The sequence below is a fragment of the Monopterus albus genome, unplaced genomic scaffold, assembly GCF_001952655.1.
Source record: "Monopterus albus unplaced genomic scaffold, M_albus_1.0 scaffold1.1, whole genome shotgun sequence".
Lineage (NCBI taxonomy): Eukaryota > Metazoa > Chordata > Actinopteri > Synbranchiformes > Synbranchidae > Monopterus > Monopterus albus.
The window spans coordinates 3,217,559-3,233,918 of NW_018127881.1; the positions used below are offsets into that span (position 1 = coordinate 3,217,559).

The window sequence follows — 16,360 nt, forward strand, 5'->3', positions numbered from 1 at the left end:
CATGAGGCTGAAAGTAAGAAGGGCTATTTTCTACAAATGTAACTATTGCTCTATCATTCAATGTGTAAATTATTTCTGCAGCAATTCCCTCAAGAATTGTGGCCTGGCAATTCCCCGAATAGAAAATACTGCACAGAGGATTTGTAAACTTTCATCTGAGCATTAACCTGGTGTCATTTGCTCTGGAAACACCTAACAGGAGCATAATAACAAGTTATAGGCCCAGAGAAGAAGAGAAGTTTTGCCCTATCAAAGTTGCACATGCCTAAGTATAACATAACTTGAGGAAGAAGGCATACTGGTGAACAGTGTCACAAAAAGCTCATTTGTGGGTATGGAGACTTTCTGTTGATGGATTCCCCTGCTGTCAATAAAAGTGTCCTTGACTGATAACGATCATTGCCCAGTACGGTAGTACACATTTGTCTGGGCTGAAACCTGCAGATACTCATTATTAGATCTAACGACCATCTGTCTGAAGACCTTGTCTCTCACCCTGTGATGATGTCATCCTCTGGACCAGTGCCATGACAACAATGGTTTGGAAGCAGGTTCTAGGTGTGGGCAGGAAATTGACTCAAATTATCAGGGTCAAGAGCATCTTGCTCCCTCTGTATCCTGCTTACCCAATGATAACTAAAGAGACTTTTCAATGGGACCCCCAGAATGCATTCATATTCTCTGCCAGCTCCCTTTGGATTGGTTGGCACATCATGTGGACTTGGCTAAAGTCAAAGCCAATCTGCATGGATGGAGTAAGCTGAAAGGAGGAGAAGGACATAAGAGGAGAGGAGACACTGAATAATCTGCTTGTGTGTGAACCTACTCCAATGTAATCCAAATGGAATATTAAAGGAGAGTCGACCTAACAAAGTGTTACAGAGACAAACCTCTTTTTTTCCTATGTGCTAACATGAACCAGTTTTCCTTGCATATGTGCAACCATACAGAATGTAGCCTACTTGGTGGGTAGTAATTCAGATGCTGAAGCAGTGAGAGACAGAAAAGAAAAAGGAGATGAACAAATAAACACAAAATGAACCCAATGAAGGGGAGAGTGACCAATCAGACTCCTCAAGGACAAGAATCCAGATCCAGACGTCAGAACAGCCACTCATAGCCAGAGGAGAGAGAGGTCTCAGGATAATCAATGGTCCAGCAAAGAAAAATTGCATGGCAGAGAGGACAGGGAGAAGAGAGAGAGAAAGACACACAGCTTGGATGCCCATGTGGTCAAGGGAACAAACAAACAGGATTAGAGATTGCAGTGATTTTCATAAAGTTCGCAGTAATTCCACCTGCAAGACAACATAGACTGTACTTGTGCATAACCAATTTTAATAGATAAATTGAGACTGAAACCCACCAGTAGGACAATAATTACAAATACCATAGAAGGCAAGAAGTAATCAAGACTACATATGCTACTAGCTGAAAGTTATGGCGTACAGATGAGTTTTAAATTTGGATTTAAATCTCTCCACTGGGTCAGACTGTCTGATATCAGCAGGGAGGTGATTTCAGAGAAAGGGGACAAAATTGGATAAGGCCCTACAGCCTGCAGACTTCTTCATGAGGACAGACAGGAGCCCTGCATTCTGAGAGCGGAAAGCATGGGACGAAATGTAAGGTTTAAGGGGATCAGAGAGGTATGAAGGAGCATGCCCATTTAGGATTTTGTATATTGTTAGAAGCACCTTAAAGTCTGGGCCAATGATCAGCAACGCTTTTATCTGAACTGAGGAGCAGGAAATTTTGTGACATCCAGCTTTTCACACCAGATGAACAAGCCTCTAATTATATAATTTGAGAAGGATCATCTGTTTTTAGAGGCACATACAGTACAGATGAGTATCATCAGCGTAGCAGTGGAAATCAGTTCCATGATTCCATGCAATTTGGTCAAGAGGTGAAATGTAGAGTAATCATAGGTGTTTAGAAAGTGGTCAAGTGCAAAAGCTGTCAAACTGCCAAAAGTTTTCCTTGTGGTGGCCTTTAAAGTATTTATTCTCTGGCATTCTGCAGTAACATACTTCAAGCTAAAATCTGCTCAACTTTCCAGATTCGTTTTTTAAAGCTTCATAACAGAGGCTGTTGACATCATTATTTAAAACAGATGAAATGGGGAGAAAAAGAAAGTGGCACACCAAAACAGAATATGCATTTATGTGAGCAGAGATATTGGGAACCTCCTAAAAGTATATTCATGTGTCTGTGTGGAAGAATACAAAAACAGCTCGCTGCCATTAATGCATTTTGTTCCCTCTTATTCCCAGTGCCTCACAGTGCTTTTCAGCATAGTGAACCCACTTCCCTTCTAACACCTAACTTGCATTTAAAAGCCCAATTACTTTTTTGACAATTTATATGGAGGTATATTCATATATATTTGGCTAACACACACACACATACATACACACACACACACACAAAGCATTTGTTTTCAACTAATGCTGCACTGTTACAAAAAGAACAGATTTAAACCACCCGTTTCAGTGAAACACTAAACTTAGATTTGGTTAATGTATTTTGTATTAAACATCCATATAAACAATTTGGGTTTGATGACAGATTCCAAAAAAAAATCTACTATACAGTGATTGTGCATGAATAGTCTTTGCAATTTTACTCCTCTATAGTACTCTATTTTTACTCTGCCTCTTACTTGACAATCTGTTAGTATAATCAAGTCATTCTCTCTTCATGCTGCCAATATATCTAACATTTCTTTTCAATTTCTGAGCTTTCTTTGTAAAATCAAGTGGATTGAAATACATTCATATGCAGACCTGGACAGCAGGAAAGTGTAGGGAGGGCTGAACCAAAGAGCATTTTGCAAAGAAAGCTGCACTAAAAAGTGACTTTGTAGAGACAGGCCTATTCATCTAAGTATCTCTGGGGAGCATTACACTATCATATTCTTCAGAATATTGTAAAAGGACAGATGTATCCTCTCAGTAAGCTACTCCAGTGTCACTGTAGCACAGATAACTGTGACACAGTAAATTTGAATAAGTACAGTATACAGACAGTGATCGTAATGCACCTCAGTAAGTTACTATCCACTGTAACATCAAATCCACATATGTCACTGCTCCACAATCTCTACCCTGAATTCACACCATCTCACAGAACAGAGCAGGGCTCACCTCCCCTGCACTGCTGAGCATAAGATGCAGGCTTTATAGATGACTGCCACACTGCCATAGTCAATACTACTGTATGGCAAATGGCAATCATAAATGCATTATTAACAATTTCATGGCTGAGCTCCCTTTGGCTCTTGGCAATATGGTTTCTATGACAGATTTGGCAGTGGCAGTCTTGCGACACGACTGTATTATGGCCTGTGTTTGGCGCACTCACTCACTCTGACATATTTGGATGTTCCATTCAGCCAGCTACAGAGAATTGGTCAGGGGAGAAAATAAATTTGTTCAAGGATTTGTGTGAGCCTTTGTACAACTATGTGTATGTGTACATGCATGAAAGCTTTTGTTTACTGTATGTGTAGTATGAGCATGTGTATACAATACAAACAAACAAATGTGCTTATATACCAATATGTATGTGTACAGTATGTGTGCTTCAGTATTTATTTACTTTTGTGCTTTACAAAGGAATTGTGCACCTGGACCTGCGATCATACACTGTGCTGAGTTTCTTGTATATATGTGCATTTGTGCACATATATGTGTTTGCCACACCCTAGATGGCTAATGAACCTGAACAGTAAGATTATTTTATGTGAACTTTCACACAGTCTCATCTTTGTAAACAGACTACTTTAAAAAAAAATCATTTTAATCCTGGTTTTATTATTAGAAATGAATGCAACACTCACTGGACAGAAGAATATTTCACTTGCTTTCAAAAACTGCTGAAAATAAATGAATAAAATAAAATGCGGGCAAGCTAAATGTAGATTTACTAAGACATGTATAAATGCAGAAACATCTTTGTGAACTGAATACAAAAAAATTGAAATATTCATTTTAACCTGGGGAGCATTTGCAAGTAGCAAAATCTTCATCAACAAAAAATGACTTACTCTAAGAAATTCCCACAAATGAATGCAAGCAATTTGATGAGAAATTCACTTGAGTTAAAATATGTTTTGTAAAATGCAAAACATGCTTGTAAATCTTGTGCGTTTCTGTTTTTATTTGTGCATCCCATTTGCCATGGAACAGGGAAGTTGCAGCTGGGAAAGACCGAAGCGTTAACCGTTCCAGTTTCAGTTCACCATTATAGAGAATGTGAAGTCGTTGCCACGCAGTGTTGAATTTTTAGTAAATTTGCTGTGTTTTGATCACACTCATGATTAGCCATAGATATGTACATTACATACAGTAGCAGATGCTTCAACTATGTCCAAACATCTGCTTTTGTTTCAGTTTTTACCACAAACAGGACAAAAATTGATTAATCTGCTAGCTAGCATTAGCTCCAAAACTAAGAGCTCAGATCAGTGTACAGAGTTGTTTTTCAGTCTGTTGCTCTTGTAGATGGGATCTATGGGTCCGCTCAAAGTTAGCTAGTCAGTTAAGGTTGAATCCATCTTGAATTACCAGAGTCAGTAAAGTGAGATCTAAACGATTTAAGCAACATTTTAGTCAAACAAAACAAGAATATTTGCAGGTAAATACAGCACATAACTCTAAAAAGCAATGCCTCTGTGCCAACATTGAACACAGCGTGATGTATCTTCACATTTTTTATCAGCTACCAGTTTGAGCCAGCTTTTTTTATAACATGTTTTTAGATGGTTTTTATTGTCTTTTTACATTCTTTACTAAATTTTACCAGTAAAATATTCTTCTGTTAGTTTTCCAAAGGGCACAGGTTTTCTGTTGGAGTTGGAGTAACTGAATTGCCTGGTGACCTCAGCGTTTCTTGTTCATTTGTTTAAAAAAATATCTTAATTTACCCAGAGCAGCCAATAGTCCTACTTACATAGCTTTATGTAAGACACAGACAGATCTATATTTCTATAGGCTAGTCCCTGGCCCCCATACATCAGCAATGTTATTATGTAGCAGGACTAAATAAATAACTTAACAGCTCCTTCAAAAGGTAACGTTTGGTAACCATTGTAATATATAAAAAAATGAGCAGCTTTCACCAGTAGAAAGTAAAACATTGCTACTAGTTAGCTCAGGACTGCCAGAGAAGGGATAAGTGAAGTTAATGACTAATGGTTTAGTCATATTGTTGTTATGTCACCGTGTAAAGTGGGATGAAGTAGTTTACAGGTATTGCTAGAGTGACATCAACACTGGACTTGTCGCCCTGTGTAAATAAAACACATGCAGTATGTTGCTCTCTGCTGTTAGGGCTGAATTTCATTGATCCGGGCAAATCGCGACCGCCTCTGTGGTGGCTTCAATTCTGCACGGAGAAAGCTACAGCCTGTGTGACAGAGCGAGCTCCCCTGTGATGCAGCTGTTTATCCAGGCTGTAGAAAACCCAGGACAGCCCCACGTCTGTTTTTAAAACGTTAATAGGCGAGAAATCAGCGGCTATTTATTATTCAGCACGCGTTGGGATTGCGTTTGACGAGCAGGAAAAGCCATGCCAGTCCATTCTCTGCCCCGCACACAGAGAGAACACACCACCGCTTTGATTTTCTAAACCTGGTTTCCTTGTTGCTCTGGCTGATGTGATTTGTCTGCTTGTTTTTATTCTTCTCAGTCGTGATCTGTTCTTGCAGACCTGACCACTGTTTCTGCTTTTTGTTACGAGCGCGGAAGGCAAATATCAACTCGGTAATATTCTACAGAAGTGTGCGAGGAGAGGACAGCGTTGGCATCTATCCATGCGCGCTCCATGCCGAGCTATTTCATATGGAACTGTGAGCCCAACAAGGTACTACACATGGTTTCCCTATCTATACTTTCTCCAAGTGTATTCATGTAAGGACAAGGTATTTTGAAGATATCTTTGTTAAAATGCTCCGAGTGTGTGACTAACCCTAACCCACTGACGCAACATCTCACAAACTGCACGAGAAACACATGCGTAGAAGGGCGTGAACTTGCAGACACTTAAAGCATCTGCTTATCTATAAAGCCACTTTACTCCTTGTGCAGTCCCCTATCCGTCATTCATCTGAACTCATCCCGGGGACATAATGGATCTCAAAGCAGAGTCGGAGGACGCAGAGTACAAGCGCCCGGCTTCTATTGAAGTTTTCGCCAGCAGGTCCACACTGCATGGCATCTCACACATGTTCACTTATGAGCGGATGTATGTCAAGCGCACCTTGTGGATTTTGTTCTTCTTGATCTCATTGGGTGTGCTGTTGGTGGTGTGTGTGGACCGGGTGCAGTTCTACTTCCAGTACCCCCATATCACCAAGCTGGACGAAGTGTCGGCCTCTCAGATTGTGTTCCCGGCGGTCACCTTATGCAACCTCAACTCCTTCCGTTTCAGCCAGGTGACGCGCAACGATCTGTACCACGCTGGGGAGCTCCTTGCCTTGCTCAACGGCAGGTGTGTATATATGTGCCCGGTTCCTCTGTACTTTACCTGTGTGTTTAGGGCTGTCTGTAACACCAGGTCTACCTGTTGTACTGTATGCATGATGTCAGAGGCAAGACTGCCAATGAACACGTGCTGTAGCTGAAACCTCTTTGATTCCTATGTCATGTAAGTTAAATCAAAACTGTATTCAGCACAGTTTCTGCTTGATGATCAGGTTTTACCTCAAGGAAACCCATATGTGTAAATTTAGTAGTTATTCAAGATTAGATTGTGTCCACTGCTCATGTTATAAAATACCTGAGGAAACTGGAACACCTACCTGAAACGGTACAGTTTTAATTTGGATGCAGTTGGCCATTGTGGTTATCAAGAAACCAAATTATCTATCTATCTATAGCAATAGAATTAAGTGAGAACTATTAAGTAAAGCCACTGACTAAATGCCAGATCTCCCCTTTTAAATGTTCTGTAAAGGGAAGCAGCGATGATTCATTATTTGTAAGGCACAGCACTTTAAATCTATAGTGTTCTAGTAATCTCTGAACTTTTACAAAATGTAAATTTGGTTTTAGCCAACAGTGGAAATAAAACCTTCATTTTACTTTATTGTCTGACTTGTTAAGATGAAACCTTATGTGTCACATTTAAGTGCAAAACAGTGTTTTAACATCTGTCTCGCTGGCTGCCGATGCTAGACCACTGGGAGGTGTGCAAAACAACACAAGCAAAGCATACAAAACCTAGTTAGTACCTCTGCAAATGAACTTTCACTTTAGCCGGAGGGAAAAAAAGATTAGAAATGAAAGGTGTTTTCTGAAAGCGTGGGGGAAAAGGCTCAGCATTAGTTGACATTACAGATCATGTCAGCTGAAGTCCACACTGCACATAGGCAGCTGTACATATGCAATCCCATGTGACAACAAGAAATACACCCATAACGTCAAATATTCTAAAGCAGGTTGATACAATGTTTGATTTAAGGACCACATTTTATCAGGGAACATGTGAATCCCCCAGGTAAGACATAAAGGTTGAGCTGTTGCTGGTTAATATAAAATGTTGAAGGAGAAAATGCCATTAGTGCAATTCCTTGATTCATCATTTTACAGGTCATGAGATATGAATATCTCAGTATTGGATAAGTAGATAAGCAGGCTTTTAAATCCCCTGCTGACAAAGTGTGGGGAGACCGAAGTGTGTGTGTGTGTGATTCACAGCTGCAGTGCTTTCCCTCTAGACCTGTTGCTTTCTTTTGTGCTTTGCTCATTTAGTCTTTCGGCAGCCATGACATGCTCACCGTTGAACGGTGAAACTTCTGACTTTAAATGTCTTCACTTTTCCTTTTCTGTGCAGCTCAGCTTATTCTGATCACATTTGCCATTACAGTACAGATGACCATCCTCCACTGTAAAATTCACATACTCACCACAGACATAGATAGAGCTTACTGCTATAACACAAAGTAAAAGGTCTACTACATACAAACGTATCTAAATACCATCTTGAACACATTGCTTAGTCTATTTTTAGCCTATTGATCCACACAGCTCTGCGGCCCAAGGCACAGTTGGAGAGTACCTGTATAATACATGCTAGAATGGCATAAATCCAATTTCCAGTTTTCTTACTAAATATCTTTGCTTTGTGGCCTCTATATATGTGTTCATAGTACAAGTGATAACCTCACAGGAATGCAATTGATTCCATTGCTTGGGGCTGGAGTTCTAATGCTATGTACCGTAATATATGGTATAGATTTCAACCAGTGTACCTACGTCCTACATAGGTTTGTTTCTCTGTGTCTCTTTGTACTGTTAGCTGTAATGACAAACCATTAAAATGTCAACATAGGCTTTCACCGCTTTATTAGTGCAGGTTCAGCCAAATTTCTTGTAAGAAGTGAGACACCTTAAAAAATAATGGCAAGCGTACTGAATCAACAAGACAGGAATCTGAAAAATGAAAGCAATGGCACTTGCTCCAAGTGACTTTGGTACCAACTGACTTTAGATGGAGGGAGGACTACAAGCAAAGGCAATTAACTTGTGTCTTGTAAGCTGCGTGATGAACAAGTCTTTATCTCTGTGTAATTAGTGCTGTTTGTTAAAAGCTACAGAGTTGTCCTGCTGATTAGCATTCTGTCATCTCTCTCACTGTTTCTTACCCTTTCCATTTGGCCTTGAGGGAGCTGTGTCCTCACTTTTAGTCAGCTCTGGGGTTGGTACAGTATGTGATGTTTTCTTACCAGATAACAAGGCCAGTTTTGTTAGCAGGTTTTACTCTCTGACAGTCTCAAGAGGTAGAATTGTGATAAGAACTTGGAAGGAAAAAACAAAAGAATTGAAAACAACTTGAATTTAACCTGCAGATAAAACCTTCTTAAGGTTTCCTAATCATGTTGAATTAAACATCGATTGGAAGGAAAACATTTAGGTGGTAAATGTCTTGATATCAGGCGACATGAGGTGGGTTTTGTTAGTTAATAGCAGAATAAAATTACAGAGTCCTGTTGCTGTGAGATTGTGTCCATTACTGTCTCAGGAGGAAGCAGCAGTCAGTATCCACCTTTGCAGTGATGCCAGGCTGTCCTATGCTATACAGATGTTTGGAAGTTTATAGGTGAGCTGCTAGTAACTTCACTTACTCCACTACAAGAGTTTTTGTTTGGGGAAAAAAAAAGGAAAAATGTTCTCTTTGAAGGTCGAAGTCACACTTGGCAGTGCAGAACATCACAAATAAATTGCTCGATTTTGTTTTGATTGTGTAGCCAAGGCAATTATATAATAATTAACAAAAGAAAGGTTTTGGAATAGGTGTTGGTCATGTGGTCTATGCTGCCAAGAAGTGTTGGATCAGCTCATGAAAATCAGGGAAGCACGTCTTCTGCTTACACAGTTATTGAGCATTAACATGTTTCCTGAGCTTGCAAACATACTCTAAATTCACAGAAGCTGCCTGTGAAATGCCACAAAATGTAATGCTTGAAAGCTTAAACTGTGTTATCAGTCTTAGCAAGATCGTAGGGTTTGACTGGTGTAAAAATTTCTTGGGAGAGGACGTGAAGGCCCGGGCGTCATGTGGAAAATACAAAATCAATGAGTTGCTTCTATTAAAAGCTGATTTTTTTTTTTTTTTTAATTGAGTTTATTTGCATTTATATGGTGATTGTTTATTTTGTTTAATTGGTTTGTGGTGTCATAGCTCAGGTTCCTCTTGTTTCACTACATGTTTACATTTCTGTGATCTTGACCAAAATGGCACATTGAATGTGTCACAGGTGCATCATCATCATCATCATTAAGACATGATCATCAAAAGTCAGCTACCAGGAATCATTCCAGTTCAATATTCATTTTCAGTGATACAGCACAAACAATCCAATCCTCATTAGTGTGTCAGCTCAGTTAGAGCTAATTGGATAATCACCTGAGATTACTGTATCCCACTCGACGTGTGTTCATTGTTGTGACACACAGTCTGAAGTATTAACACAAACTGAACATAGTGGGATTATTGGCTTCTAAAGGAGAAGATTCTTTTTAAATAACTGAAGGCGTGTCACCAGAGAGTACAGTTTTGTGATCACAATCTCTCTGTCAAAGTTCACTTTGGAAATCATTGGTTGTACTGTATTTGCTCACTCCTCTCATGAGGTGACGAAGTGATGCAGATGCTCATTCATTCGTTTGCATTCCCACAAGAAAATTAAAGTGCGCTTGTGGCCCATAATCCAATTTAGTCTCCCCCCCCACCCCCATGTAGTGAGTCTTGCTGTGATTGCTTTAGGGAACAGTGGCAGGGCAATATTAAAAATCTACCCATATTATTGTGATTGTACGTGCTTCAGCTAAAGCCTCCTGACTCAGGGAACTGAGCTTGGCGTCTTAAGTGCTCTCCTGGCAGTTTTATGATGCTTATAAGACACAGACTCTGAATACAATTCAATTAAGCTCAGAATATACCCCAACAGGCTGTATCTTCTTATTAGAAAATAACATGAGAGTGTACTGATGTAGTCCCCATATGCACCTCGGTAGAGAAGCCGTTTTGAGTTGTGATTGTTTTCATCAGAAATGCAATTCCGTTACTAGCCTATGTAACTTAACCTCTCATTTTCAGGGCATTACCTTTCTCCAAACCACTACTGCATTTTTTAAAATGTATTTAGCCGATTTAAATTGAAGTTGGTGAAACTTTAGCGCCTTACATTTAAGACTGAGAAACAATATGGAAACATAATACATTACAAGCTGTACAATAACTTTAAATGATGAAAAAGCTGTGATACTCGTTATTTATGTAATTTGGTTATGTTTTTCTGCTCCCTGACAACATTAAAATGTTGTTTTGCTCTAACATGTTGTGAACTACAAACCCAGTCAAGTCTTTGAAAATTTATTTCATGAAATAATTGTCCCTAATTTAAAACATGTAATATATCTTGTACTTCTAAAGGAGGTAGGTAATTCATGATAAAGGTTAGTCTGTTTTCATGTGTTAATGGACCTTTATTCTTGTCATTCTCTCCAGAGCCCACGCATCTTTCTTGGAAATGAACTTTATAAACGATGTAATTAAAACACTAAAGCCACCCAGCTTACACATTTACAGTGCATGAGGTGTTCACATCTGCACACACAACTGCAGTATTAATTATATATAACCTTAATTTATCTTGATATAGTTTCATTAATAGTATTAAATTCAAAGTAGCAACCAATATATAGTATTTATTTTGGTTTTATCATCTGTTTCATCTCCGAGAAAAGTGGTCATCTGCACTGTCTTGTCAGTCTGTTGTGCCACTGCTGATTATCCCAATTCTTACATTCATTATTACATATATTATGTAAAACACTGTAAATCAAAAGAAGACAACAGCTGTGACATCTAATAAGTGTAAATTACAGCATGTTGGAAAACAATTTTTCTCACTTGCTGTTTACTAGGTGCGACTGTTGGATCTTTGTCTTAGAGGAGTTATTATGAAAATTGTCATTTTAATTAACTAGTGAAATATATTCTGCAAGCATTTAATTAGTCTTTGGTTTCATGACGCCACAAGTCAATCACCCCCTGATGGCTGGTTGCAGTATAGGTCATAAACATCGCCCCCGCCATGTTTGCAGTTGGGACATGAGTTACACTAAAATTTAAAATACAAATGAAATAAATTTTTCCCAAAGGTGATTTCTGTCATTTTAGGTAGATATTATCACACTGATTTGTGCACAGGTGGCTTTTTTTTTTCTTCTGATTGTATTTGATGATATAAAGGGGATGTATTTTGGATAATTTGACAGCTTTGATTGGTGGCCTGATACTGTGATGCCAGCTATGGACACTATTGTGCAGAATCTAGTTGTAAAATATGCCAGAAAAGCAAGATGGCTGCCCCCATACCCAGTGGTAGCAAGTGATGATGTGTTGTCCATAGCCTACAGCCTGTGATCGGAACAGTAATCCCAGCCTTCCCTGTCACAGCGTCGTTAACTCCATTTAGCATAAAGCATGACATAGTCACATCTTTCTTCAGTGAGCACAGTAGAAATTTAATTTAAATTACAGCACAGACTGCCTCACGTGGTGAATATTTTTTGTGTTATCTTGTGTTACATTATGTTTGTAGCAGGTAAACAACTCTGTAGCTGCAGTGGAACATATTACATTTCTTGTAATTCGGTTGCCAATTGAATTTTGAGGCAATATTCACAAAAGCAATAATGTAATATTTTTTTATTCATGGATCAACTTCCATTCTTCCCATCATCAAGGACAGCATCTTGTTCACGCCTCACAGACAAAGCTTCACCTTGTGGATTTAAAATAAAAATCACTAAGATTTACCGGCAATTATGGTTTGAAAAGTGCCCATATCCATGAGAAATCATTTATTTACACAGAAGGGTATGCCTTTGTCTCACTCTGTCTCATTGTTTTTAAATGTGGTTTCTCTAGCTTTGGGACAGACTTATGCATGTCTGCAGATGTAAACTGAGATGTCCAAAATTATTACAGTAACATGAATGCTATTATAGGTTTCCTGCTCCTCTCTCACTTTATACCCAGGTTCAGGACTTCTGTGCTGTACTTACTTTAATTTAGATGAAAGAGAAGGAGTCAAAAACTATTATGCAGTCTTTTACAGTCTTGTTCAGTCCACTAGACTGTGTGTCCTCACAAATTAATCTCTTAAGTGTCTGTCAGTATTGCTTAATCTTAGCACTCCACAATTTGGATGCTTGTACCACTTATGGCACATCACTCAGCAGGGGGTCATCAACGACCGTCTCTTCTCCGAGCAGGGCCACACTAGTTAATTGAGGTTAATTTGTATCTGTGAATTACTGTGAGTAAGTGCTGGAGGTTGATGGTGGTTGTCAAGTACGGACATGGCATAAATGACCTCATGTTTTCTTTATGGCCAATGCACTGTAGGTTTAGTTTGGCGTGCCTGATACAAATTAATTGTGTGTTTTATGTGTTTGTGTAGAGGAAAGAGAAACAGCTCAATAGAATGTATGTGTATATGCTTTGCTATATGATTCACATGATTCCACTTTGCACTTGAAAAAAAAATGGCTGCAGATGCTTTGCAAAGTGTTTTGCTTTTTCCTCCCATCCTTTAAATAATAATATTTTCTCCCACTCAGCACCATTAGAGGTGGCTGGAATGCCACTGCTACGCTGCCAGTCTCGGGCAACGTGAATAATATTATGAGCTTGCCAACTGCAGGTCTGGGAGCGCTAAGATGCAGATGTGTGCCTTTGGTTTACTTAGAGGGTGATTGTGCTAATTTTTTCTGCTTCTCTATTAATTTTTTTACATTATTGTCCTGCCAAAAATTCTTGTGTGCCTGCCAGTTCTTTAAATGCACTTTTTAAAATGGAATTGATTTACACCAAAGGTTATGTCTTTCTTTCTCTGCTCTCTTTGGGAATTCCTTAAAGCCATATCCACATTTTACTGTTTTGTGGATAGCTTTTTTGCATTTGAAGATGATCGTGTTTAAATTAAAGAACGCTGATGAGAATTGCAATCAGGGAGGCGACAGTGGTGCAGTGGGTAGAGCAGTCGTCTCCCAACCAGAAGGTTGAAGGTTTGAATCTCGGTGCTGGCAGTCCACCTGTCGAAGTGTCCTTGAGCAAGACACTGAAACCCCCCCCCACCGATTGCCCCTGATGGTTAGAGGCATCGGTTGAGTTGGTGCCGCAGATGGCTGCCATCAGTTCTGTACCAGGAACAAATTCCGTGTGTGTGTGTGTGTGTGTGTGTGTGTATAACGTACTTGTGTTATTCATATTTGACCAATCATTTCAAAACAATATTTTATGATTTGTTTAAAAAGATTTAAGAAGTTTGTATCTGATTTTGAGATTACAGTTTGACTTTTTTTTGAGAAAATACATAAAATGTTCAGTAGTCAACATGGCCAAATTAAAATGTTAAAATTACAATCCTGTTATGGTGGCTTTCAGCCAAAATTAAGTAAATTACTGTAAGAGACGAGATAAGGGTGTGTTGTTAGTCAATATGTATTTCTAAATGTGCTTCCCTTGTGTACGCATTAAGTCCAGAATCTTCCTGTGCAGGTATGAGATCCGGGACCCACACCTGGTGGAGGAAAATGTTCTCCAAATTCTCAAGGAAAAGGCTAACTTTGAGACCTATAAGCCCCGCCCCTTCAACATGCGGGAATTCTATGACCGAACAGGGCATGAAATCAAGGACATGCTGCTTTCCTGCTCCTACAGAGGCTCTGAGTGCAGCACTGAAGACTTCAAAGTGGTGAGTTAAATGTGTAATTAGTTAAAGTAAATGTCCTCTGCAGGGCCAGCTGAGGCCTGCCAAGATGAGGGTCAGCTGAGCATGTTTGTAAAACAAGGTCAGCGCTGATTTAGCTGATCGTAACATCTGTATAATGTGACCTCTGTTGTACAATCATGGGTGAGGTTTGCTTTTGGGAAATGACATTTCAGGATTTACTATAGGCAGTAAACTGCATAGACTGCTTTTATCCTCCGTTCAATATGTGGGACTCCATCAGGCCAGATCCCTTTGTTCCCCATCTGGAAGGGTCCGAGGGCCATTATGTACACCATGAGTGAATCACAGGCCGATGGCGTACATCTTAATATGGTGATACACACTATGCACAGGTTTGCTGCAGGGATCCAGGGATCTGCTGCTGGCCTTAGTAGGATAGCTTACAGTTTCTAATAGGCTGAGCAATGCTCTCATAAAAGTTGAAACTTGGTCTTTTGCTGAACCCTGGGTCAGTTCCATAACACTTGCTTTATGAGTAAGAACTTTAAAAATCTGTCTCTCTGAGAGATTTGTGATAGTGTTTGGTTTTTATCTATTGAATCGTTACAGACATCCAGTTATTACTATGAACCGGCATGACCCTTGCTGTACAGCATAAAGATTCATCAGATACAGCTGCAGTAAAAACCAATAATCTGCTTGAAGTACATTTACAGTGTCCTGATAGTGTTACTTTATCGTTATCAGTTACTGTGCATTTTTTTGTTACATTTGTCTAAAAGCATATACTTGTTTATATTATTAATAGAAATATTGACCTGACTGTAGGTTATACACTCAGTTGGTGGGTAATGTAATGTGTATTTTGCAGACACCAAGACATTTAAAAAAATAGCCATAACCTTTGACAAGAGGCAAAAATCAGAAGCAGCTCATTCTCTTTCATTTGCTAGATGTTTGATTATCTTTCTGACCAACTAGTCACCATCTTTGTCTGCAGTTTGGTGCTGGACAGATACTGTATTCTTGTCGTGTCCTGTTGGATAACATCAGCTGCTTACTGGAAAATGGAGTTGATGCTAAACTATACACTGAATGTGTGGTTTGTGTGTTTGAAAATGTCTGACCCCTTTCATATCGCACAAAGCCAGTGATTCATAGATGATTTTGTTCAGTTAAAATTCTGCCTTTTTTGCTGATTTTCTTATTGAATAACTATTTTCACACCTGTAGTTCATATGTACTAGTCTAAATCGGTGGACCAGTTTGTAAACTTGGTCCGCTTTCCCCTCGGTTTGGTTTTCTTTCACACAGAGAAAAATCCAAGCAAACTAAAATGTATCATTTACAAATCATATGAAAGCTTCTCTCATTAGTCAAAGGAGTCTGGGGTGGGAATGAGAAAGTAAACACATGAAGAAGATCTGTGTTTTCTACTGGTGAATAGTCCTACGAAATCAATTTGCTTTGCATCATTGGAGAAACAGCATAATCAACATTTGCATATAACTGTGGTAATTATTTGGGCAATAAACCAAATAAAACTATGCCAACAGAACACAGAATATACTTTGAGGAAATGTATTGAAAATACAATACTGCTTAATGCTTTGCAAAGAAGATGTGCAGCGAATATTGAGCACATACAACGACATGCAAAAAAAAACCGCTTAGCTCAAACTTGCATTGCACTCCTTGTAGTTGGTCCGGATTGAGGTAGGATCACGTTCACACCACAAACGTACTGCTGTAGAGTCCGTTTGGAATTGTACCAAGACCACATCCAGGAAGAGGTCTCGATGCGATTGTTTTGGTCCGTACCTTGGTGTGATTGCTGTGTTCACATCTGCCCAATCGAACCACACCAAGGGGGAAAACGAACCAGGGTTTGATTCAACCGGACTAAACAAGGTGGGTGTGAAAGCACCCTAAGGCAGCAGTTATTTTAATGCTGACATTAGCGAAGTTAGCATCTTGTTGAATTTTGTGTTTGAAGCAGCGCTTAGGTGATACCATGAAAATTGCTGAGATGTAAAGTTAGGTTAAATTCATTGATGCTAAACTGAAATTATTATTATTATTATTATTATTATTATTAATTAAAAA

General features: G+C 39.1%; 1 protein-coding gene across 5 annotated transcripts in view; it reads left to right on the forward strand.

Annotated features, from left to right (window-relative positions):
• The first annotated feature begins 5,318 nt into the window (after window positions 1-5,318).
• Window positions 5,319-16,360, forward strand: part of LOC109957907 (acid-sensing ion channel 1-like) — an 83,801-nt gene continuing 72,759 nt past the window's right edge. For 2 of the 5 annotated variants that reach the window (XM_020596262.1, XM_020596187.1), the window contains exons 1-2: window positions 5,319-6,495; window positions 14,080-14,275. In XM_020596262.1, coding sequence (XP_020451918.1) covers window positions 6,134-6,495; window positions 14,080-14,275 — 558 coding nt within the window. In that variant the 5' untranslated portion in view covers window positions 5,319-6,133. Of the gene's footprint in view, window positions 6,496-14,079; window positions 14,285-16,360 lie in introns of those variants that run through there. The other 3 variants (XM_020596510.1, XM_020596343.1, XM_020596422.1) reach the window with 2 other exon arrangements.